Source organism: Trichosurus vulpecula, chromosome 5, assembly GCF_011100635.1.
Source record: "Trichosurus vulpecula isolate mTriVul1 chromosome 5, mTriVul1.pri, whole genome shotgun sequence".
NCBI classification, from domain to species: Eukaryota; Metazoa; Chordata; class Mammalia; order Diprotodontia; family Phalangeridae; genus Trichosurus; species Trichosurus vulpecula.
This window is the reverse complement of record NC_050577.1, coordinates 265,560,667-265,583,910: the sequence shown is the minus strand read 5'-3', so window position 1 is coordinate 265,583,910 and position 23,244 is coordinate 265,560,667. Positions and strand designations below refer to the sequence as shown.

Here is a 23,244-nt window from a genome sequence, read left to right as displayed (position 1 = left end):
CTCTAAGCATTGAGGGAATGACCCCATCAACATGGCACTAGAATCATGGAAACTTCCAGCGGGCAGTGACCTCAGTCATATTGTCCAATGCCTTAAAGTGGCTTCAGAGAGCTGGGTTCAAGTTTCTCTCTGACATATACTGGCTATGTGACCCTAGGGAAATCACTCAACCTCTGAATGACTTAGTCAAGTCCAGAGTAGGTCCTGCCTTGGTAAAGGTGGCTTTCTTTGCTAGGAGTTCTCTACTAATGAAATCACAGGTCTGGTAGAAAAGAAAACTATTAGGGACCTAAAATGGCTTGTGGACACTTGAAGGGGAGCAGAGCAATTAACATTTTTTTTCATTCTTTATTTATATTGAAAGACCAATTGCTTCCATGTGGCTTTACGTGGCCTGCCTCATTGGCCTTTATTATTTGTTTCGCTGGTACCGGGAGAGGCAGGTGGTGAGTAACCTTAGAGACAAATATGTCTTTATCACTGGCTGTGACTCTGGATTTGGGAACCTGCTGGCTAAGCAGCTGGACCTTCGAGGCCTGAGAGTGCTAGCGGCCTGTCTGACAGAGAAAGGGGCTGAGCAGCTGAGGCATGATACTTCAGACAGGGTAGAGACAGTGATCCTGGATGTGACCAAGACTGAGAGCATCACTGCAGCGGCCCAGTGGGTGAAGGAGCATGTGGGAAATAAAGGTATGAATGAAGAGAGACATTATATCATTTTTCTTAAATCCTTTAGCATGAAGAAGGGATATGTGGGGTTTGAAAGCTTCATTTCTTTATTTAGGAGGACAGGTATGGCCTTTTGTGTTGTTTACATTTGCTGAACCGTTTACCTTGGAAAATGAGCAGTGGGGATTTGGGGGTGTTGTTTCCATCTTGGGATTAGAGGATTTAGAGGCATAATCTTTTTGTTTTTAAAGTAATTCATTAATTTGTTTTTAGTTTTCAACATTCACTTCCACAAGAGCTTCCCTCCCCAAGACAGTGTGCAATCTGATATAGGCAATACTTACACATTCATATTAAACATATTTTCACATTAGTCATGATATAGAGGAGAATTAGAACTAATTCACGGAATCCAAGAGAAAGAAGAAATAAAACAAAATAACAAAGGAAATGGAGAGAAAATAGTATTTTTCAATCTACATTCAGACTCCAAAGTTCTTTTTCTGGATGTGGATAGCATTTTCCCCTTGAGTCTTTTGGAGTTGTTTCAGATTCTTATATTGCTGAGAAGAGCTAAGTCTATCAAAGGCGGTCATTCCACAATGGGGCTGTTACTGTGTACAATGTTCTCCTGGTTCTGCTCACTTCACTCAGTACCAGTTCATATAAATCTTTCCAAGTTTTTCTGAAGTCTGCCTGGTCATCATTTCTTATAGCACAATACTATTCCATTACATTCATATACCACAACTTGTTTAGCCATTCCTCAGTTGATAGACATCCCCTCAATGTCCAATTCTTTGCCATCACAAAAAAGCTACTATAAATATTTTTGGACATGTGGGTCCTTTTCTTGTTTTTATGATCTCTTTGGGATACAGACGTAGGAGTGGTATTTCTGGGTCAGAGAGAGTGCACAGTTTTATAGCTCTTTAGGCATAGTTCCAAACTGCTCTGCAGAATGGTTGGATCAGTTCACAACTCCACCAACAAGGCATTAGTGTTCCAATTTTCCCATATCTTCTCCAACATTTATCATTTTCCTGTTTTGTCATGTTAGCCAATCTGATAGGTGTGATGTTGTACCTCAGAGTTGTTTTGATTTGCATTTCTCTAATCAATAGTGATTGAGAGCATTTTTTTCATATCACTATAGATAGCTTTAATTTCTTCCTTTGAAAATTGCCCATTCATATCCTTTGACCATTTATCCATTGGGGAATGACTTGTATTCTTATAAATTTGACTCAGTTCTCTATATATTTTAGAAATGAGGCCTTTATCAGAGAGATTGGCTGTAAAAATTGTTTCTCACCTTTCTGCTTCCCTTCTAATCTTGGTTGCATTGGCTTTGTTTGTGCAAAAGCTTTTTAGTTTAATGTAATCAAAATCATCCATTTTGTATTTCATAATATTCTCAAGGCATAATCTTTAAAGCACTAAAAAGCTTGAGCAGAATTGTTCAGAAAGTAAGTTTATGAAGTATTTTTTAGATACTGATTTTTATCACAAGGTAAGCATGATAATTGTTTAGGCAGCAGCTTATTGCCACTTTTCTTTTTATTTCTGCCCAGTTGTTGTTTTTATTATTAATAAGCAAAAAAAATCCATGGAGCCCTACAGACATCCCTCCAAATTCTTTTTTTATTTTTATTTTTTTAAATTTTTTTTCATTTATTTTTTTAAATTTAATTTATTTATTTTACAAATTCTTTTTTTTTACTGTCTGTTGTTGGACATCTCTTCCCAGAATGCCCTTTAGGCCTGTCAAACCACCACTCTGTCCTAGTTCTTCTTGCATCCATTTGACTACTCTTTCTCTGTTTCCTTTACTGGATCCTCCTCCAAGTCACATCCTGTGGCCATAACTCTCCCTCAGGGTTCTGTCCCTCTTCTCTTTTCCCTCTATGCTACTTCAATTGGTGATCTCATAGAATTTCATTGATTTATTTGTCATTGCTCTCTGTCTTTGCTAATGATTCTCAAATCTACCAATCTTGCCTGAACTTCTCTGCTGTCTCCTAATTTTGTGTCTCCAACTGCCTTTCAGACTTCTCAAACTGGAAGTCTAGTAGACATCTTATGTTTCCCCTAAAATCTCTCCCCACCCCCACCTTTCCTACTACTAGGGAAGAGTTGTTGTATTCATTGTGTGTATTATTTTCCTGGTACTGTTTTCTACTCTCTTCTGCAGTTCATGGCTTTCCATGCTTCTCTGTATTTTATATAGTGGTCTTTTCTTACAGCATAGTAATATTGTGTTACATTCACATATCACACTATATTTATCCATTCCCCAACTAATGGCCGTCTAATTTGTTTCCAGTTCTTTGCTACCACAAAAAGTGCTGCTATAGCGTGGTGCATATGGAACCTTTTTTGTTTTTTTGGTCAGTGACCTCCTTGGAGTATATGCCTGGCAATGGAATCATTTTATTTATTTGCACAATTCCAAATTGCCCCCCAGAGTAGTTGTCTATTCACAGTTCCACCATCAATGTCTTTATGTGCCGTCTCTTTAAAAATTTATTTTTCCATTTAAAAAACAACTAAATTTTAAAAATGTTACATCATCATCATTTCTTTACCTGCCCCCTTACGCACTTGCTTCCAGAGAACCATTCTTTATTAAAAAGAATAAAAAAATGAAAGCAAACAATTTAGCAAAACTAACGAACTCACCAAAAGTCTGACATTATTTATAGCATTTCACCTCCGTATTCCCCTACATCTGCAAAGGAAACACAGGTGTCTTTTCACAACTCTTCCTTGGGGCCAAACCTGGTCATTATAATTGTGTACCATTCAGTTTCCACTGTTTGGTTGTTATTCATTCCATCGATATTGTTGTAGTCACGTGTATTGTTTTCCTGGTTTTATTTCCTCCATTTTGTATAAGCATTTCCCATGCTTCTCAGTAGTGATCATATTCCTTATTTTTTACAGTGCAGTAAACCTTTGTGTTTCTAAATATGTTCTTGACCTGGGCTCCAAATCTAGAGAAGAGGGAATTTTTGTACTGGATGGTATGCTAGATTCCTTGTTAAATTAATCAATAAATTAATTAGGCTATGATCTGTGATTTCATTTGTGTGGAGAACTCACTTGTATAGAGACTGCCAATGGAAATAGGCTACTCATTTATAAATTATTGTCTTTTCGAGTTGCTTAGAAGTGAGAGGGTGAGTAACTAATTCAGTCAATCCATTAACCTTATAAAGTCCCTACTATGTGCTAGGCACTATGTTAAGTGCTGAGGATCTAAAAAGAAGCAAAAGACAGTCCCTGCCCTCAAGAAGCTAATAATCTAAAGATTATAGGGATAATGTTCATGATCATACCACTAATATATATGAGAGGTAAGGCCCAACTGAGACCTTCCTGACTCCAAGGCTCTCTCTACTATACTTTACTGCCTCTCATTAAATTTATTAGGGTTGGAATATATTAGAGTGTATAACTGAGGTTAGTTTAGGTGTGCTCTAACATCCATTTCTAATGCTACATTTTAATGCACTTGTGATTTTGATTTATATCTTGGTAGGACTCTGGGGCCTCGTCAATAATGCAGGAGCTGTCTTTCCAGATGTTTGTACTGAGTTGATGATCAAAGAGAACCTTATGAAGACAATGAATATAAACCTGTTTGGAGTAATTGAGGTGACAATGAGCATGCTGCAAATGGTGAAGCAAGCCAGGGGGAGGATTGTCAATGTCTCTAGCGTCATGGGGAGAGTTGCTTTCTCTTTAGTACCCTACTGTTGTTCCAAACATGGAGTGGAAGCTTTTTCAGATTGTCTGAGGTAACTAACATTATACTTTATCCATCCAAACCTCCATCCATCCATCCATCCGTCCATCCAGGGGAGAGGGAATGGAATCAGGGAGAGTATCTCAATTCTCCAAGTAAATGAGTCCCTGAACTAGGGCAGCTGCTATATGAGTGAAGTGAAAGGGATAGATTTGAGAGATCTTGTCAAGGTAGAATTGATAAGACTTGGCACCTGATTGGATATGAGGAGACAGTGAGAGTGAGGAGTTGAGGATGTCTTCAGGATAGGGATCTGGGGTGACTAGAAGGATTGTGGTGCCCTCAACAGAAATAGGGAGATTACAAAGAGGAGAGGATTTAGGAAGAGTGATAATGAATTTTGTTTTGGATGTATTGAGTTTGAGAGACATTTAGGATGTCCCATCCCTCTGGAGAAGTCCAGTGTGTTCAGTTGATGACATGGGCCTGGAGGTCAGTCAAATCAACAAGCATTTATTCATCACCTATTATGTGCCAGGAAGAGAAACTAAGAGTGGATATATAGATGTGACTGTCAACTGCAAAGAGAATATGGTTGAACCTACATTACTAAGAGAGAGAACAGAGAGAAGGAAGAGGACCTACAATAGAATCCTGGAGAACATCAATACAAAGGGGGTGAGATGTGTATGGTGACGCAGGGAAGGAGACTGAGAAGTGGCCAGAATGAGGTCTCAAACCAGGAGAGAGCAGTGTCATAAAAACCCAGGGAAGAGCAAGTGTCTAGAAGCAAGTGCTGGTAATAGTACCCAATAATATAGATATGTCAAGAAGAATAAAGACTGAAAAGAAAGGGACATTGGATTTGTCAACTAAGAAGGTTTTGGAGAGAACAGTTTCAATCGAGTGATGAGGCTGGAGGTCAGATGCCAAGGATTTAGGAAATGAGTAAGTGGTGAGAAAGTGGAGGTAATGAGTGTAGATGGATTTTTCTATAAGTTTCATTTTAAAAGGGAGGAGGGATACAGGACGATACCTTTAGGGCATAGCAAGATCAAATGAAATTAAAAGATGCTTGCTCCATGGAAGAAAGGCTATGGCAAATCTGAACAGCATACTAAAAAGAATAGAGAGACATCATTTGGCAACAAAGGTCTGTATCGTCAAAGCTGTGGTTTTCCCAGTAGCAAGTATGGCTTTGAACGTTGGACTCTAAGGAAAGCAGAGTGCCGCAGAATTGACATGTTTAAATTTTGGTTCTGGAAAAGACTTTTGAAAGTCCCTTGGACAGCAAAGAGATGAAATCAGTCAATACTTAAAGAAGTTAATTCAGCTATTCACCAGAAGGTCAAATGCTGAAGCTGAAGCTTAAATACTTTGGCCGTATAATGAGAAGCTAGGACTCTTTGGAAAAGACCCTGATTTGGGGAAAGATTGAAGGCAAAAGGAGAAGGGGATGGCAGAGGATGAGATGGATAGATAGTACCATGGAAACAATGAACACGAGCTTGGACAGACTGCAAGAGAAAGTGGGGGATAGAAGGGCCTGGCATGCTATGATCCAGGGGTTATGAAGAGTCGAACACTGCTGCACAACCTAACAACAATAAGGTCAAATGCAATGATTTTTAAGGATGAGGAAGACAGATTGCATTGCATTTTTGTAGGCACAAGGGAAGGAGCCATTGGATAAGGAGAAACTGAAAATTAAGGAAAAAGAGGGAATGATCAAAAAGGCATAATCCTAGTAGAGATGGGATGAAGGGTAGAAGTAGAGGAGTAATCGTTAGGAAGAGAAGGTCTACATCTTCCCCTAAGAATGAGGATTCCAAGCGTATTTGTATTTGCCCTTGGGGGTTGTGGTCAGATTGAAGGATTGTATACCTTAAATGGATACATATATGGTCATATTTCTGCCATCAAGTATTCCACCAACAGGGCTCTCTATCTCTTGGCTCTGGGTATTTTCTCTGGCTGTCCCCCATGCCTGGGATTCTCTCTCCTTATCTCTGTCTCTTTGCTGCCCAGGAGTAAATTCCAGCAAGAATCCTACCTTCTACAGGATCAGGATGCCTTTCCAGATTCCTCTTAATTTTAGTGCCTTCCCCCTGTTGATTATTTCCTATATACAGCTCGTACACAGTTGTTTGCATGTTGTCTGCCCCTCTGAAGTGTGAGTTTCTCGAAGGTAGGGACTCTCTTTTGGCTCTTCTTGTATCCTAGCACAGTGCCTGGAACATTGCTGTTGTTTTAGTCATTCGGTTGTGTCTAACTGTACTCATGGAGAAATCCACGGGGTTTTGTTGGCAAAGATACTAGAGGGGTTTGCCATTTCTTTCTCCCAACTTTGAAATGAGTTACTGAGGCAAATAGGGGTTAAATGACTTTTCCAGGGTCACACAGTTAGTGAGCTTCTGAGGTAAGATTGGAACTCAGACCTTCCAGGCAGCAGGCCTGGTGCTTTATCCACTGCACCACCTAGCTTTCCACCTAGAACATAGTAGGCACTTAATAAATGCTCAGTCAGTAGACTGACAGTTACATTTTCTAAAACATTATTCAAGAGAAGGACTGAGAATCATTTCAAAAGTTGACACATTCCTTTGTTTCCTTAAGGTGATATTCTTTTACTTCAAAGGGATGAAAGCAATAATAGGAGATACAGAGTTTTAAAGTTTATAAATCTCTTTTTTCCTTCCTCCTTCACGAATTCCTCCCTGTCTTCCTCTTTCCCTCCCTCTTTCCTTCTTTCCCTCTCTCCCTCCCTCCCTCTCTCCATACTTCCTTCATTCCTTCGTTCCTTCCTTCGTTCCTTCCTTCTTTCCTCCCTCCCTTCCTCCCTCCCTCACTCTCTTTCTCTCCCTCTTTTCTTACTGCCTTTACTCCTTCCTTCCTGCCTTTCCTCCTTTCTTCCTCCCTCCCTCCCTTCTTCCTTCCTTCGTTCCTTCCTTTGTTCCCATCTGATTTCATCTGTCTAAGAAGCTCCCAATGTAGATCTCCCCCTCCCAATACATATTTGCCATTTCTAATCTTACAGAGTTGCCTGAGAGCAATCAGGGCCCAAGTGATTTTCCTGATGGGATACTTGGCCAGTATGTGTGGGAGGCAGAATTTGGACCCAGGTCTTCTTGACTCTAAGGGCAGTTCTCTATTCACTAGGCCATGCTGCCTTGCCTACAGAAGGTGCTTAACAAATGTTTTTAAGTGAATTAATCAATACTAAGAGGCTTGCGGGGGGAGCTTGTACATAGTTGTAGGCCTGTTGTCTCTCTCATTAGACTGTGAATTTCTTGAGTGAAGGAACTCTTTTTTGCCTCTTTTTGTATCCACAGTGCCTAGCACAGTATCTGAAGAATAGTGGGCACTTAATTGTGATTGTGAAGAGGACCATGACATCAGGGACATGATGACATGACTTACAGTTGACTTTGGTTTGAGTGAGGGAGGGCAGTGCCAAGCCACCAGCCTCACTTTCTCTTCCAGAGCCACCTGGGTCCAGTGGCCACATATTCATCAGGATGACTGGAGATGGCCCAGGATACAATGGAAGACCCTGGCTCTTTCAGGCTAAGGCCTTTTTGGTTTTTACTTTGAGTGAGGCAACATCCATTCAGTGGATGACAAGCCTCTTTAAGATGTGAGTCAAGGTATGGCCCCTTTAATAAAAAAGAAATCCAACTGGGAGGGGAAGACCCTCAGGGTTGCTGGCCAAAAGAGAAACAGGTACTCTTGACATTCACTTAGATCCAGGAGGGCCCAAAAAATAGCCATTAAGTGGTCCTTGGGCAGCGACCTATTGTTGTGCAATCCATGAGATCCAGAGTGAATTGAGTTTGAGGCGTGGTCTTTGAGAAAGAAATCTAGCCAATGAACCTCAAGTTAACTCGGTAGCTTTTTGCAGAACACCCTCAGGTAAGGGGAGGAGAGAGGAAGAAAGAGGAGAGAAGGGGAGGGTAGGGGAAGAGTTGCCCTAGTGGAACTGGTCAGCTGGGGCCCCATTCATTTAATTAAAAGGGCTATCCCTTGACTCACTCTTAAAGAGGCCTATTCACAGAATGGGTGTTGCTTCACTCAAAGTGAGAACTTGAAAAGACCTTAGCTTAAAAGGGCCAAGGTTTCCCATTGCATCCTGGGCCATTTCCAGGTTTCCTGATCTGTATCTGGCCACTGAACCCAGATGGCTCTGGAGCAGAAAGTGAGGCTAGTGACCTTGTACAGCCCTCCCTCCCTCAAATCAAAGTCAATTGCAATGTCATCATTTCCCTGACATCATGGTCCTCTTCAAGAACAAAGGACAAACCATAACCTGTGAGGCGCTTAATAAATGCTCGGTCAATGGACTTATATTTAAATTTTCAAACATAATTCAGATGTGAGGACTCATGGGAGTATTATTAGCCTCATTTTGCAGATGAGGAAGCAGGTTTTCAAAGAAGTTAAAAGACTTTACCAGGGGCCCCTTAACTAGCTGCTAAGTCTCAGAGCAGGGACTTGGCCAAAGTTGTCATAGTTAATCTACAGCCTGCAGGGATCTGTTTCTTCTTGAGTTTGACGCAGCTGGACTAGATAACTTCTAATATCCCCTCTCAGCTCTACAGCAGTGATTTCATGGGAAATTTCACAAGTTCTTGAACAATTTGCAGTTTGTTTCTATGAACTTTAAAATTGAAGGGGTGTTTAAAGCATTGTGTTAACTTGGGTTTCAGGCTTGAAATTCAACCATTTGGGGTGAAAGTCTGCATGGTTGAGCCCGGCTATTTCAAAACAAACATTACCAATGTTCAGATGTTCCATGAGTGTTTAGAAAATTCTTGGAATAAAGGCCCAGTGGAAGTCAAAGAAAGCTATGGACAAGAATTCTTTGAGAAATGTAAGTTTCTCCCTTTTGATTGAGATGGTGTGTTATGTGAGGGGGAAAATAAAAGGATGAATTTTGGCATTTATTATAATGTCTTTGAGTGGGGTTTTTTATTGGGAAATATATGCTTGTGTAGACTTTAGGATTATATGAAAAGTGATATCTTGAATAACAAATCCTCTGAGAACAAGTCTTTCAAAACTACTACTCATAACTCTTACTTAGTAATAAATAAATAAAGTTTTTTTAGAGTTTGTCCAAGTTTTATTTCCCACTTTCTCTCTTCTACCCTTATTCCACACTACCCTTCCTTTTTTATCTTCTAAAAAAAGAATGTTATTATTTTTTCACAATTATATGTAAAAACAGTTTTAATGTTCTTTTAAAAATTTTTTTTGAGTTCCCAATTCCCTCCCTCACCTCTCCCTTTCATGAGAAGGTAAGCACTGTGATATAAATTATACATATGCAGTCATATAAAACACATTTCCATATTAGCCATGTGGCAAAAGAGTATACAGATTAAAAAAAAGGAAAAACCCAAGAAAAATAAAGAAAGTAAAAAAAATTGTGCTTCAATCTACATTCACACCGCATCGGTTCTTTCTTTGGAGATGGATAGCATTTAAAAAATATTTTATTTTTAATTTATGGAGTAGAAGAACATTTCTATAACATAGTATAATAAAAAAGATGAAACTGCAAATCCACTATGGCCAATGTGCTATTCCTTCTAACTGTACAATAAAGTTAACATGTAAATTTATTTTTCTTCTTCTTTTTTTTCTTCCCTTGCACCCTGGAGATGGTCACCATTAGGTTGGGTTTGTCCTTCATCTTTGAAGAGGACCATGACATCAGGGAAATGATGACATGGCTAGCAATTGACTTTGATTTGAATGAGGGAGGTCTGTGAAAAGCCATCAGCCTCACTTTCTGCTCCAGAGCCATCCTAGTCCAGTGGCCTGACATTCATCAGGATGACTGGAGATGGCCCAGGATACAATGGGAGACCCTGGCTCTTTTAGGCTAAGGCCTTTTTAGATTCTCACTTTGAGTGAAGCAACACCCATTCAGTGAATGGCAGGCCTCTTTAAGAAGTGAGTCAAGGGATGGCCCCTTTTATTAAAAAAAATCCAACTGGGAGGGGAAGACCCTCAGGGGTGCTGGTCAAAAGAGAAACAATTACCATTGGCATTCACTCTGAGCCAAGAGGGCCCAAAATATAGGTACTCAGTGGAGCTTGGGCAGGGACCTGTTATGGTCCAATCTATGAGCTCCAAAGTGAAATGGATTTGGGTTGGTCTTTGAGAAAAAAAGAAAGGAAGAAAAATAGAAAGAAAGAAAGAAAGAAAAAAGAAAGAAAGAAAGAAAGAAAGAAAGAAAGAAAGAAAGAAAGAAAGAAAGAAAGAAAGGAAGAAAGAAAGGAAAGAAGAAAGAAAGACAGGAAGGAATGAAGGAATCTAGCCAGTAAACCCCCAGTTAACTGGGCAGCTTCTGGCCATCAAAATTTACCTTCCTTTGGAGGGGAGAAGGAAAGAGAGAGGGAGAGGGAGAGGATGAGGATGAGCTGAGTTATCCAACTATCTGGGTCTCCATTCAGGCAGCTTGGACTATTCACAGGTTATGTTTGTCTTTCATCTTTGAAGAGGACCATGACATCAGGGAAATGATGACATGACTTGCAGTTGACTTTAATTTGAGTGAGGGAGGGCTGTGCAAGGTCACCAGCTTTACTTTCTCCTCCAGAGCCATCTTGGTCCAGTGGCCTGATATTCATCAGGACTGCTGGAGATGGCCCAGGATGCAATGGAAGACCCTGGTCCTTTTAGGCTAATGCCTTTTGGAGTGCTCCCTTTGAGTGAGGTAATGTCTATTCAGTGAATAGGCCTATTTAGGAAGTTAGTCAAGGGATGGCCCCTTTAATTAAAAAGACAAACAAACAAACTGAGAGGGGAAGATCCTCTGGGTTATATATGTAAAATTATTCTATGTGTACTTGAATTTATCAGTTCTTTCTCTGGATGCAGATAGAGTCTTTCTTCATATGTCCTTTATTTTTAATTTTTGTATTTATAATAGTCAAAATGATTAAGTTGCTCAAAGTTTTTCTTAAAACAATATTGCTTTTACTATATACAATGTTCTGTTGGTTCTGCTCACTTGCTCTTCACCATTTCTCATCTTTCTATGCCTTTTTTTTTGCATTCCATCCTTTATTATTTGATATTTTTTAGTTTTCAGGATTGATTTCCACAAGATTTTGAGTTACAAATTTTCTCCCCATTTCTAACCTCCCCCCACTCCAAGATGGCATGTATTCTGATTGCCCCATTCCCCAGTTAGCCCTCCCTTCTATCACCCCATCCCTTTTCCCCTTACTTTCTTGTAGGGCAAGATAGATTTCTATGCCCCATTGCCTGCATTTCTTATTTCCCAGTTGCATGCAAAACCAATTTTTTTTGAGCATCTGCTTTTAAAACTTTGAGTTCCAAATTCTCTCCCCTCTTCCCTCCCCATCCACTCTCCCTAAGAAGGTAAGCAATTCAATATAGGCCACACATGTATCATTTACAAAACACTCCCATAAATAGTCATGTTGTGACAGACTAACTATATTTCCCTCCCTCCTATCCTGTCCCCCTTTATTTCAATTTTCTCCCTTGACCCTGTCCTTTTTCCAAAGTGTTTGCTTTTGATTACTTCTTCCTCCATCCGCCCTCCCTTCTGTCATCTCCCCTTTTTTGTCCCTTTCCCTCTAATTTCACGTGGGGTAAAATACCCACTTGAGTATGTATATTATTCCCTCCTCAGGTCAAACCCAATGAGAGCAAGATTCACTCATTCCCCCTTACCTGCCTCTTCTTCCCTTCCAATGAACTGCTTTTTCTTGCCACTTTTATGTGAGATAAAATATCCCATTCTATCTCTCCCTTTCTCCCTCTCTCAATATATTCCTCTCTCAGCCCTTCGTTTGATTTTTTTAGATATCGTCCCTTCATATTCAACTCACCCTGTGCCCTCTGTCTATGTATATGTATATTCCCTTCAATTACCTAATACTGAGAGAGGTCTCCTGAATTACACATATCATCTTTCTATGTAGCATGTAAGCAAAACAGTTCCACTTTAGTAAGTCCCTTATGATTTCTCTTTCTTGTTTAGCTTTTCATGTTTCTCTTGATTCTTGTGTTTGAAAGTCAAATTTTCTATTCAACTCTGGTCTTTTCACTGAGAAAGCTTGAAAGTCCTCTATTTCATTGAAAATCCATATTTTGCCTTGGAACATGATACTCAGTTTTGCTGGGTAGGTGATTCTTGGTTTTAATCCTGGGTCCATTGACCTCCGGAATGTCACATTCCAAGCCCCTCCATCCCTTAATGTGGAAGCTGCTAGATCTTGCGATATCCTGATTGTGTTTCCACAATACTCAAATTGTTTCTTTCTGGCTGCTTGCAGTATTTTTTCCTTGACCTGGGAATTCTGGAATTTGGCTACAATATTCCTAGGAGTTTCCTTTTTGGGATCTTTTTCAAAAGGCGATCAGTGGATTCTTTCAATTTCTATTTTACTCTCTGGCTATAGAATATCAGGGCAGTTTTCCTTGATAATTTCTTAAAAGGTGATGCCTACACTCTTTTTTTGATCATGACTTTCAGGTAGTCCAACAATTTTTTTCTCAGTTTGTTGTTTTACTTATATTCTTGGCTGCATTGGTTTTGTTTGTGCAAAAGCTTTTTTAAAAAAATATATTTAGTTTTCACCATTGATTTTCACAAGAGTTTGAATTACAAATTTTCTCCCCATTTCTACCCTCCCCCCGACTCCAAGATGGCGTATATTCTGGTTGTCCTGTTCCCCAGTCAGCCCTCCCTTTTGTCACCCCACTCCCCTCCCATCCCCTTTTCCCTTTCTTTCCTGTAGGGCAAGATAAATTTCTACGCCCCATTGCCTGTGTATCTTATTTTCTAGTTGCATGCAAAATCTTTTTTTTGTTTTTGAACATCTGTTTTTAAAACTTTGAGTTCCAAACTCTCTCTCCTCTTCCCTTCCCACCCACCCTACCTAAGAAGTCAAGCAATTCAACATAGGCCACATGCGTATCATTATGTATAACCCTTCCACAATACTCACGTTGTGAAAGACTCACTATATTTTGCTCCTTCCTAACCTATCTCCCTTTATTGAATTTTCTCCCTTGACTCTGTCCCTTTTAGAAAGTGTTTGTTTTTGATTACCTCCACCCCCATCTGCCCTCCCTTCTATCATCCCCCCTTTTTATCTTCTTCTTCCTCCTTTTTTCCTGTGGGGTAAATTACCCAATTGAGTATGTATGGTATTCCCTCCTCAGGTCAAATCTGATGAGAGCAAGATTCACTCATTCCCCCTCACCTGACTTCTCTTCCCTTCCTACAGAACTGCTTTTTCTTGCCACTTTTATGCGAGATAATTTACCACATTCTATCTCTCCCTGTCTCCCTCTCTCAATATATTCCTCTCTCATCCCTTAATTTGATTTTATTTCTTTTAGATATCTTCCCTTCATCTTCACCTCACCCTGTGCCCTCTCTGTCTGTCTGTCTGTCTATCTGTCTGTCTCTCTCCCTCTCTCTATATATATATACACATACATATATACATGCATACACACTCACATATACATAAACATATATATGTGTGTGTGTGTGTGTATGTATATATATATATATATATAAATATATATATATATAGATGAATATTCCCTTCAGCTACCTTAATACTGAGGTCTCATGAATCATACACATCACCTTTCCATGTAGGAATGTCAACAAAACAGTTCAACTTTAGTAAGTCCCTTGCAATTTCTTTTTCTTGATTACCTTTTCATGCTTCTCTTGATTCTTGTGTTTGAAAGTCAAATTTTCTATTCAACTCTGGTCTTTTCACTGAGAAAGCTTGAAAGTTTTCTATTTTATTGAAAATCCATATTTTGCCTTGGAGCATGATACTCAGTTTTGCTGGGTAGGTGATTCTTGGTTTTAATCCTAGCTCCATTGACCTCCGGAATATCGTATTCCAAGCCTTTTGATCTCCTAATGTAGAAGCTTCTAGATCTTGTATTATTCTGATTGTGTTTCCACAATCCTCAAATTGTTTCTTTCTGGCTGCTTGCAATATTTTCTCCTTGATCTGGGAGCTCTGGAATTTGGCGACAATATTCCTAGGAGATTTCCTTTTGGGATCTATTTGAGGAGGCGATCGGTGGATTCTTTCGATTTCTATTTTCCCCTGTGGCTCTAGAATATCAGGGCAGTTCTCCTTGATAATTTCTTGAAAGACAATATCTAGGTTCTTTTTTTGATCATGGCTTTCAGCTAGTCCAATAATTTTTAAATTATCTCTCCTGGATCTATTTTCCATGTCAGTGGTTTTTCTAATGATATATTTTACATTTTCTTCCATTTTTTCATTCCTTTGGTTTTGTTTTATAATATCTTGATTTCTCATAAAGTCACTAGCTTCCACTTGCTCTAATCAAATTTTTAAGGTAGTATTTTCTTCAGTGGTCTTTTGGACCTCCTTTTCCATTTGGGTAATTCTGCCTTTCAAGGCATTCTTTTCCTCATTGGCTTTTTGGAGCTCTTTTGCCATTTGAGTTAGTCTATTTTTTAAGATGTTGTTTTCTTCAGTGTATTTTTCAGCATTTTTTTGGGTCTCCTTTAGCAAGTCATTGACTTGTTTTTCATGGTTTTCTCGCATCCTTCTCATTTCTCTTCCCAATTTTTCCTCTACTTCTCTAACTTGCTTTTCCAAATCCTTTCTGAACTCTTCGATGGCCTGAGACCAGTTCATGTTTTACTTGGAGGCTTTTGTTGTAGGCTCTATGACTTTGTTGACTTCTTCTGGCTGTATGTTTTGGTCTTCTTTGTCAACAAAGAAGGATTCCAGAGGCTGAGACTGAATCTGGGTGCGTTTTTGCTGCCTGGCCATATTCCCAGCCAACTAACTTGACCCTTGAGTTTTTCAGTGGGGTATGACTGCTTGTAGACTAAAGAGTTCTATGTTCCATGCTTGGGGGGATGTGCCAGCTCTGCCGCACCAGCACTCCTCCTTCCCCAAGAACCCCTAACCTGGACTGGGCTTAGATCTTCAGCAGGCTGTGCACTCCTGCTCTGATCCACCACTTAATTCCTCCCACCAGGTGGGCCTGGGGCCGGCAGCAACTGCAGCTGTACTTCTGTAGCTGCACCTCCACTGCCCCTGGGGTGGTAGTCGAACCCTGAACTCCTTCCACTCCTGTAGCTTTTCCCACTAACCTTCTCTGTTGTCTTTGGTGTTTGTGGGTTGAGAAGTGTGGTAACTGCTGCAGCTCACTGATTCAGGGCACTAGGGCACGCTCCGTCCGGCTCCTGGTCTGGTTGGTCCACACTGCTCATGCTGGGCTCTGCCCCGCTGTGCTCTGCTCCCAGCTCCATGCGGGATAGACCTCACCCAGAGACCATCCACGCTGTCCTGGGCTGGAGCCCTCCTTCCCTCTGCTCCTTTGTGAGTTCTGCCAGTCTAATAATTTTTAAATTATCTCTCCTGGATCTATTTTCCAGGTCAGTGGTTTTTCCAATGAGATATTTCACAATGTCTTCCATTTTTTTTCATTCCTTTGGTTCGGTTTTACAATTTCTTGATCTCTCATAAAGTCACTAGCTTCCACTTGCTCCAATCTAATTTTTAAAGTAGTATTTTCTTCAGTGGTCTTTTGGACCTCGTTTTCCATTTGGCTAACTCTGCCTTTCAAGGCATTCTTCTCCTCATTGGCTTTTTGCAGCTCTTTTGCTATTTGAGTTAGTCTATTTTTTAAGTTGTTATTTTCTTCAGTATTTTTTTTGGGTTTCCTTTAGCAAGTTCTTGACTTTTTTTTCATGAGTTTTTGCATCACTCTCATTTCTCTTCCCAATTTTTCCTCTGCTTCTTTTACTTGCTTTTCCAAATCCTTTTTGAGCTCTTCCATGGCCTGAGACCAATTCATATTTTCCTTGGAGGCTTTTGTTGTAGGCTCTTTGACTTTGTTGACTTCTTCTGGCTGTGAGTTTTGGTCTTCTTTATCACCAAAGAAAGATTCCAAAGTCTGAGTCTGAATCTGAGTCCTTTTTCACTGCCTCCTCATGTTCCCAGCCAACTACTTGACCCTTGAGCTTTTTGTCAAGGTATGACTGCTTGTAGAGTAGAGAGTACTTTGTCCCCAGCTTGAGGGGCTTCACTGCTGTATTCAGAGCTAATTCTACACAGCAAGCTCTGCCACACCAGCACCCTTCCTCCCCCAAGAACCGCCAACCTGGACTGGGACCCAGATCCTAGCAGGCTCTGCTCTCCCACGCTGATCTGCTGCTTAATTACTCCCACCAGGTGGGCCTGGGGCTAGAAGCAATTGAATCTGGAGCTCTGGAAGCAGCCCCAGAGCTGCACCAGTTCCATGGCTCTGGGCTGGGATCAATTGCCCTCCTTTCTCTATCATCCAGCAGTTTTTCCCACTAACCTGCTCTGTTGTCTTTGGTGTTTGTGAGTTGAGAAGTCTAGTAACTGCCACAGCTCAATGATTCAGGGCCCTGTGGCCTGTTCCACCCAGTTCCCTGTCTGGTTGGTCCTGGTGATGCTCACCCTGGGCTGTGCTCCATTCTGCTCCTAGCTCCATGTGACAGACCCCTCCCAGTTACCATCAAGGCTTTCCTGGGCTGGAAACCTGCTTCCATGTGCTATTTTGTGGGTTCCATAGCTCTAGAATTTGTTCAGAGCCATTTTTTACAGGTATTTGAAGGGATCTGGGGGAGAGCTTAAGCAAGGCCCTGCTTTCGAGCCACCAGCTTGGCTCCACCCCCTCTACACCTTTCTAAAATCATTGAGCTCATTAATTCTTATATCATTTTCATCCTAAGTACTTCAGAATTGTCTTGTGTCATTGTATTGCTGAGAATAGCTAAACCATTCACAGTTGGTCCTTGTATAATATTGTTGTTCCTATGTTATAACAATCTCCTTGCTCTTCTCACTTCACTTTGTGTCAATTCATATATGTCTCTCAGGTTTTTCTGAAACCATCTAATAGAACATTAAAGGTTCTAGGATCATGGTTTTAGAGTTCATCTAGGCTGACCCCCTCATTTTAGAAGTGAGAAACCTGAGGTCCAATGAGTACGTTTCCACATACTCTCATAGGCAGTTGAGAAACAGATGAGGGACTCAAATAGAGCTCCACAGAACAGAATCCCAACATACTTTCCCTTGATCTACTTCAAACCTTTGTTGACATCATGGTTTGCAAAGATTACATACATTCTCTTTTGATCCTCTTGACAATGTCAGTACTAGGGTATTACTGTCGCTTTAATATACAGGGGGGAATGAAGATTAAGAAAGGTTGAATGACTCACTTGAGGTCACACAGTTCAGATGTATCAGAGGCAGAATTTGAATCTGGGCCCTCTGGGTATGCTAGGCTCTTCCCACTATACCACACATTGCTGTGGTCTCCTACCTACACTCCACATTGCCTGCCAAGTTAGCTTGAGAATGGAGTAGATTGGAAGAAGTTCTATTCCCTTTGGTGCTGGGTCTGTAGTGTTGCCTGAGGAAGAGGAGGAGGCAGTGAGGCCTCCCTGGGATCTGTTAAGGGGAAGGCCACACTTCCAAGGCTCACACAGATGAAGAAACTGAGGCCTGGGAAAGTTCAGTTTAAGTTTTTTAGATTAAAAGTAGGAAAGTGAGGATTTGAACCCATTTTTCCCAAGGTTTTGTGCCCCACTTGACAGCAGTAATCAAAGCATCATCATCATTGTCTCTGTAGTAGTATCTATCAAGGAATGATTCATGATCTTAACACTTTCATGGTAGATAACTTGTTGGTAGAGAGCCTGTCTTAAGAGACAGCCTTATATTTTGTGAATCAAATGCTTTGTTTTAGTCAACAAACTGTAAAACCCCTTTAAAAAGTCTTTTAATGCATCCTCTTTATTAATAGTAGCGTTTGCAAATGTGATGAGAATTACTGGTTGTATTGAGGGGGAGGGTAGAAGATAGAAGAGTTTCTAAGTAGTGATGATAGTTTTAAACATTTTAAATAAACTTGATCACATGAAATTTTTAATGTACAAAATTTACCAAGTAGGGAGGAATTTTTATGCTATCTGGCTGTTGGCCTTGATTGATAAGATGCAATTTTAAAAATATAGATTGAAGAAGGAGAGGAGTAAAATTCTGGGAGCTACTATTGTGGAGGCTGTTGATATCAAATTCAAATAGAGACAAAGGTCACTGGTCTGTCTATTGACTTAGTTTTAACATGTAACATTGTTTATGTTTTATTATATTTCTATTTATTTCATTAAATATTTCCTAATAACACTTTAATCTAGTTTGGTGATACTTGGGAATTGTGGGCCCTATGCTGGGCCAAGAGCCTTGTGTTGGACACCTCTGCTCTAGGTATAAGAGAAAACCCTGACATCTGATGAGGGTAGAGTTGGTAATCAGTTATGGAAAGGATATCTGAGAGTCAGGAACATACCCCAAAGGAAATATGTACTGCTAATTTGGGGCTCAAATTCCCAGCATAGACTTGTAGCATTTAAAGTTGGGTGGGTCCCATTTAGACCAACTCTTCCATTTTACAGATGAGGCAATTGAGACCCCCAAGAAGTTGAGTGACTTGTCCAGGGCCACACAGGCAGCAGTGATGAGACTTGAAGCCAGGTTCCTTGATGAAAGATCTAATATTCTTCCCATTGCATCATACCACCTCTCCTAACTTCCTTTTGTGCTATTCTCCAATGTACCAGGGATTTGGTATGATTTGGTACATTTCCCACTCTACAAGTTTTCAATTCAGTTCATTAGGGTTTTTGTTTTGTTCATTTTTTCCCTCTGGGAACATATGTCTGATTTGAAAGTCAATAAGGAAGTATTAATTTTGTTAGGATACTTAGGGTATTGTTATTTATAATTGAAAGTTAGGTTATATAGTAGAAAGAATTCTGGACTTAGAGTTTGCAAGACTTGAGTTTACATCATCTCTCAGACTCCTACTATCTGTGTGGCTATGGCAGGTCACCTTAGTCTACCAGTCTCGTTTTCCCCGTGTCTAAAATGGGAATAATGATACCACATACCTTACAGGGTGGTTTCAGAATTAAACAAGATATGTGCAAAATACGTTGTCTACCTTAAAATGCATTGTATAAAAGCTACATATTATTATTGCAACTGGAAGATACCTTATTGAGCATTGTTTTCTACTTATTTTTTTTAATTTAAATTTATTTATTTAACATATTTGGTTTTCAGCATTGATTTTCACAACAGTTTGAATTACAAATTTTCTCCCCATTTCTACCCTCCCCCCCACTCCAAGATGGCATATATTCTGGTTGCCCTGTTCCCCAGTCAGCCCTCCCCTCTATCCCCCCATCCCCTCTCATCCCCTTTTCCCTTCCTTTCTTGTAGGGCAAGATAAATTTCTACGCCCCATTGCCTGTGTATCTTATTTTTTAGTTGCATGCAAAAACTTTTTTTTTTGTTTTTGAACATCTGTTTTTAAAACTTTGAGTTCCAAATTCTCTCCCCTCTTCCCTTCCCACCCACCCTCCCTAAGAAGTCGAGCACTTCAACCTAGGCCACGCATGTATCATTATGTATAACCCTTCCACAATATTCATGTTGTGAAAGGCTAACTACATTTTGCTCCTTCCCAACCCATCCCGCTTTATTGAATTTTCTCCCTTGACCCTGTCCCCTTTCCAAAGTGTTTGTTTTGATTGCCTCCACCCCCATCTGCCCTCCCCTCCATCATCCCCCCCATTTTATTTTTTTTTTATCTTCCTCCCTCTTCTTTCCTGTGGGGTAAGATACCCAACTGAGTATGTATGGTATTCCCTCCTCAGGCCAAATCTGATGAGAGCTAGGTTCACTCATTCCCCCCTCACCTGCCCTCTCCCCTCCTCCCACAGAACTGCTTCCTCTTGCCACCTTTATTCGAGATAATCCACCCCATTCTATCTCTCCCTATCTCCCTCTCTCAGTATGTTGCTCTCTCATCCCTTAATTTCATTTTATTTCTTCTAGATATCTTCCCTTCATCTTCAACTCACCCTGTGTCTGCTCTCTCTCTTTTACATATATATATGTATATATATATATATAAACACACACATATATATATACATACATACACATGCATACATATACACATAGATACATACATACATACACATTCACTCATATATGTACATAAACACATATATATGCATATTCCCTTCAACTACCCTAATACTGAGGTCTCATGAATCATACACATCATCTTTCCATGTAGGAATGTAAACAAAACAGTTCAACTTTAGTAAGTCCCTTGCAATTTCCGTTTCTTGATTACCTTTTCATGCTTCTCTTGATTCTTGTGTTTGAAAGTCAAATTTTCTATTCAGTTCTGGTCTTTTCACTGAGAAAGTTGAAAGTTCTCTATTTTATTGAAAATCAATATTTTGCCTTTGAACATGATACTCAGTTTTGATGGGTAGGTGATTCTAGGTTTTAATCCTAGCTCCATTGACCTCCAGAATATCGCATTCCAAGCCCTTCGATCTCTTAATGTAGAAGCTGCTAGATCTTGGGTTATTCTGATTGGGTTTCCACGATACTCAAATTGTTTCTTTCTGGCTGCTTGCAATATTTTCTCCTTGATCTGGGAGCTCTGGAATTTGGAGACAATATTCCTAGGAGATTTCTTTTTGGGATCTATTTGAGGAGGCGATCAATGGATTCTTTCAATTTCTATTTTGCCCTGTGGCTCTAGAATATCAGGGCAGTTCTCCTTGATAATTTCTTGAAAGATGGTATCTAGGCTCTTTTTTTGATCATGGCTTTCAGGTAGTCCAATAATTTTTAAATTATCTCTCCTGGATCTATTTTCCAGGTCAGTGGTTTTTCCAAGGAGATATTTCACATTGTCTTCCATTTTTTCATTCCTTTGGTTCTGTTTTGTAATATCTTGCTTTCTCATAAAGTCACTAGCTTCCACTTGCTCCAATCTAATTTTTAAAGTAGTATTTTCTTCAGTGGTCTTTTGGACTTCCTTTTCCATTTGGCTAATTCTGCCTTTCAAGGCATTCTTCTCCTCATTGGCTTTTTGGAGCTCTTTTGCCATTTGAGTTAGTCTGTTTTTTAAGGTGTTGTTTCCTTCAGTGTATTTTTCAGTATTTTTTTGGGTCTCCTTTAGCAAGTCATTGACTTGTTTTTCATGGTTTTCTCGCATCCTTCTCATTTCTCTTCCCAATTTTTCCTCTACTTCTCTAACTTGCTTTTCCAAATCCTTTTTGAGCTCTTCCATGGCCTGGGACCAGTTCCTGTTTTTCCTGGAGGTTTCTGTTGTAGGCTCTTTGACTTTATTAATTTCTTCTGGCTGTATGTTTTGGTCTTCTTTGTCAACAAAGAAGGATTCCAGAGGCTGAGACTGAATCTGGGTGCGTTTTTGCTGCCTGGCCATATTCCCAGCCAACTAACTTGACCCTTGAGTTTTTCAGTGGGGTATGACTGCTTGTAGATTACAGAGTTCTATGTTCCACATTTAGGGGGGAGGTGCCCTCTCTGCCACACCAGCACTGCTCCTTCCCCAAGAACCCCCAACCCGAACTGGGCTTAGATCTTTGGCAGGCTGTGCACCTCTGCTCTGATCCGCCACTTAATTCCTCCCACCAGGTGGGCCTGGAGCCGGAAGTAACAACAGCTGTAGCTGCTCCACCTCCGCTGCCCCCGGGGCTGGAAGCTGAACCGTGAACTCCTTCCACTCCCCCTGCTTTTCCCACTAACCTTCTCTGTTGTCTTTGGTGTTTGTGGGTTGAGAAGTCTCATAACTGCCACAGCTCACTGAATCAGGGCGCTAGGGCCCCCTCCACCCGGCTTCTGGTCTGGATGGTCCACACCGCTCAGGCTAGGCTGTGCTCCACTCCGTTCCCAGCTCCCAGCTCCCAGCTCCGAGGTCCGTGTGGGATAGACCTCACCCAGAGACCATCCAGGCTGTCCTGGGCTGGAGCCCTGCTTCCCTCTGCTGTTTTGTGGGTTCTGCCATTCTAGAATTGGTTCAGCGCCATTTTTTATAAGTTTTTGGAGGGTCTCGGTACAGAGCTCACACTATTCCCTGCTTACCAGTCGCCATCTTGGCTCCGCCCCCCATTGTTTTCTACCTATAAAGGGAAAGTTGCCCATGTTTCAAGGTTTAAGTTTCAGTCATTTTGAAGAGGTTGGATCAGTTTTTTTGAATGCAGAAAGGATTGCGTAATTTTCCATAGATTTGTCCACAGACACAAATCATCTGGATTTGTATGAACCTTCCATTGCTTGCATTTGGATTTCTGTAAACTTGTGCCATTGGATTTTAGACTGAAAAAGTGAGGCACAAAAAAGCTAACCACTTTTTCCTTTGTGCTTACAGTTCTCACCGCTACCAAAAACTCACTGGAAAAGGGTAGCACGAATTTGCACCTGGTAACTGACTGTATGGAACATGCTCTGACATCGCGTTACCCTCGCTATCGCTATTCAGCTGGCTGGGATGCTCAATTCTTCTTTATTCCCTTGTCCTATTTGCCCACAGTACTGTCAGATTATGTATGGTCTGCAAATCGTCCAAAGCCTGCACATGCTGTCTAAAGATGGATTGGAAAGCTGACTTGTGAAGAAGGAACTGAACGCTATGGAATTTGATGATGGTGTTTGTATAGCTTTTTAAAAGAAATTTACTCTTTGTAAGATTTGATTCCCATCCTAATCCTTTGTGAAGGAGCTGGTAAATGCCATATTTATCTGGAATCACTAGGGAATAAGGCATTCCACATGAGTCAATTTTCCAGAAAACGAAGGCTTTCCCTTTTATTCACCAAAACCACAAAAATGATGTAAAAATAAAAATCTTCTCAAAATGTAGGGCCCATTTATCTGCTTTAGTGA

At 40.5% G+C, this 23,244-nt stretch overlaps 1 protein-coding gene across 1 annotated transcript; it reads left to right on the top strand.

Moving 5' to 3' along the window:
- The first annotated feature begins 364 nt into the window (after window positions 1–364).
- Window positions 365–22,920, top strand: LOC118850304 (17-beta-hydroxysteroid dehydrogenase type 6-like). The gene is made up of 3 exons (XM_036759605.1): window positions 365–690; window positions 4,214–4,472; window positions 22,730–22,920. Exons 1-3 carry the CDS (start codon window positions 378–380, stop codon window positions 22,764–22,766), a joined length of 609 nt encoding a protein of 202 aa, XP_036615500.1. The 5' UTR covers window positions 365–377; the 3' UTR covers window positions 22,767–22,920.
- Window positions 22,921–23,244: the final 324 nt, after the last annotated feature.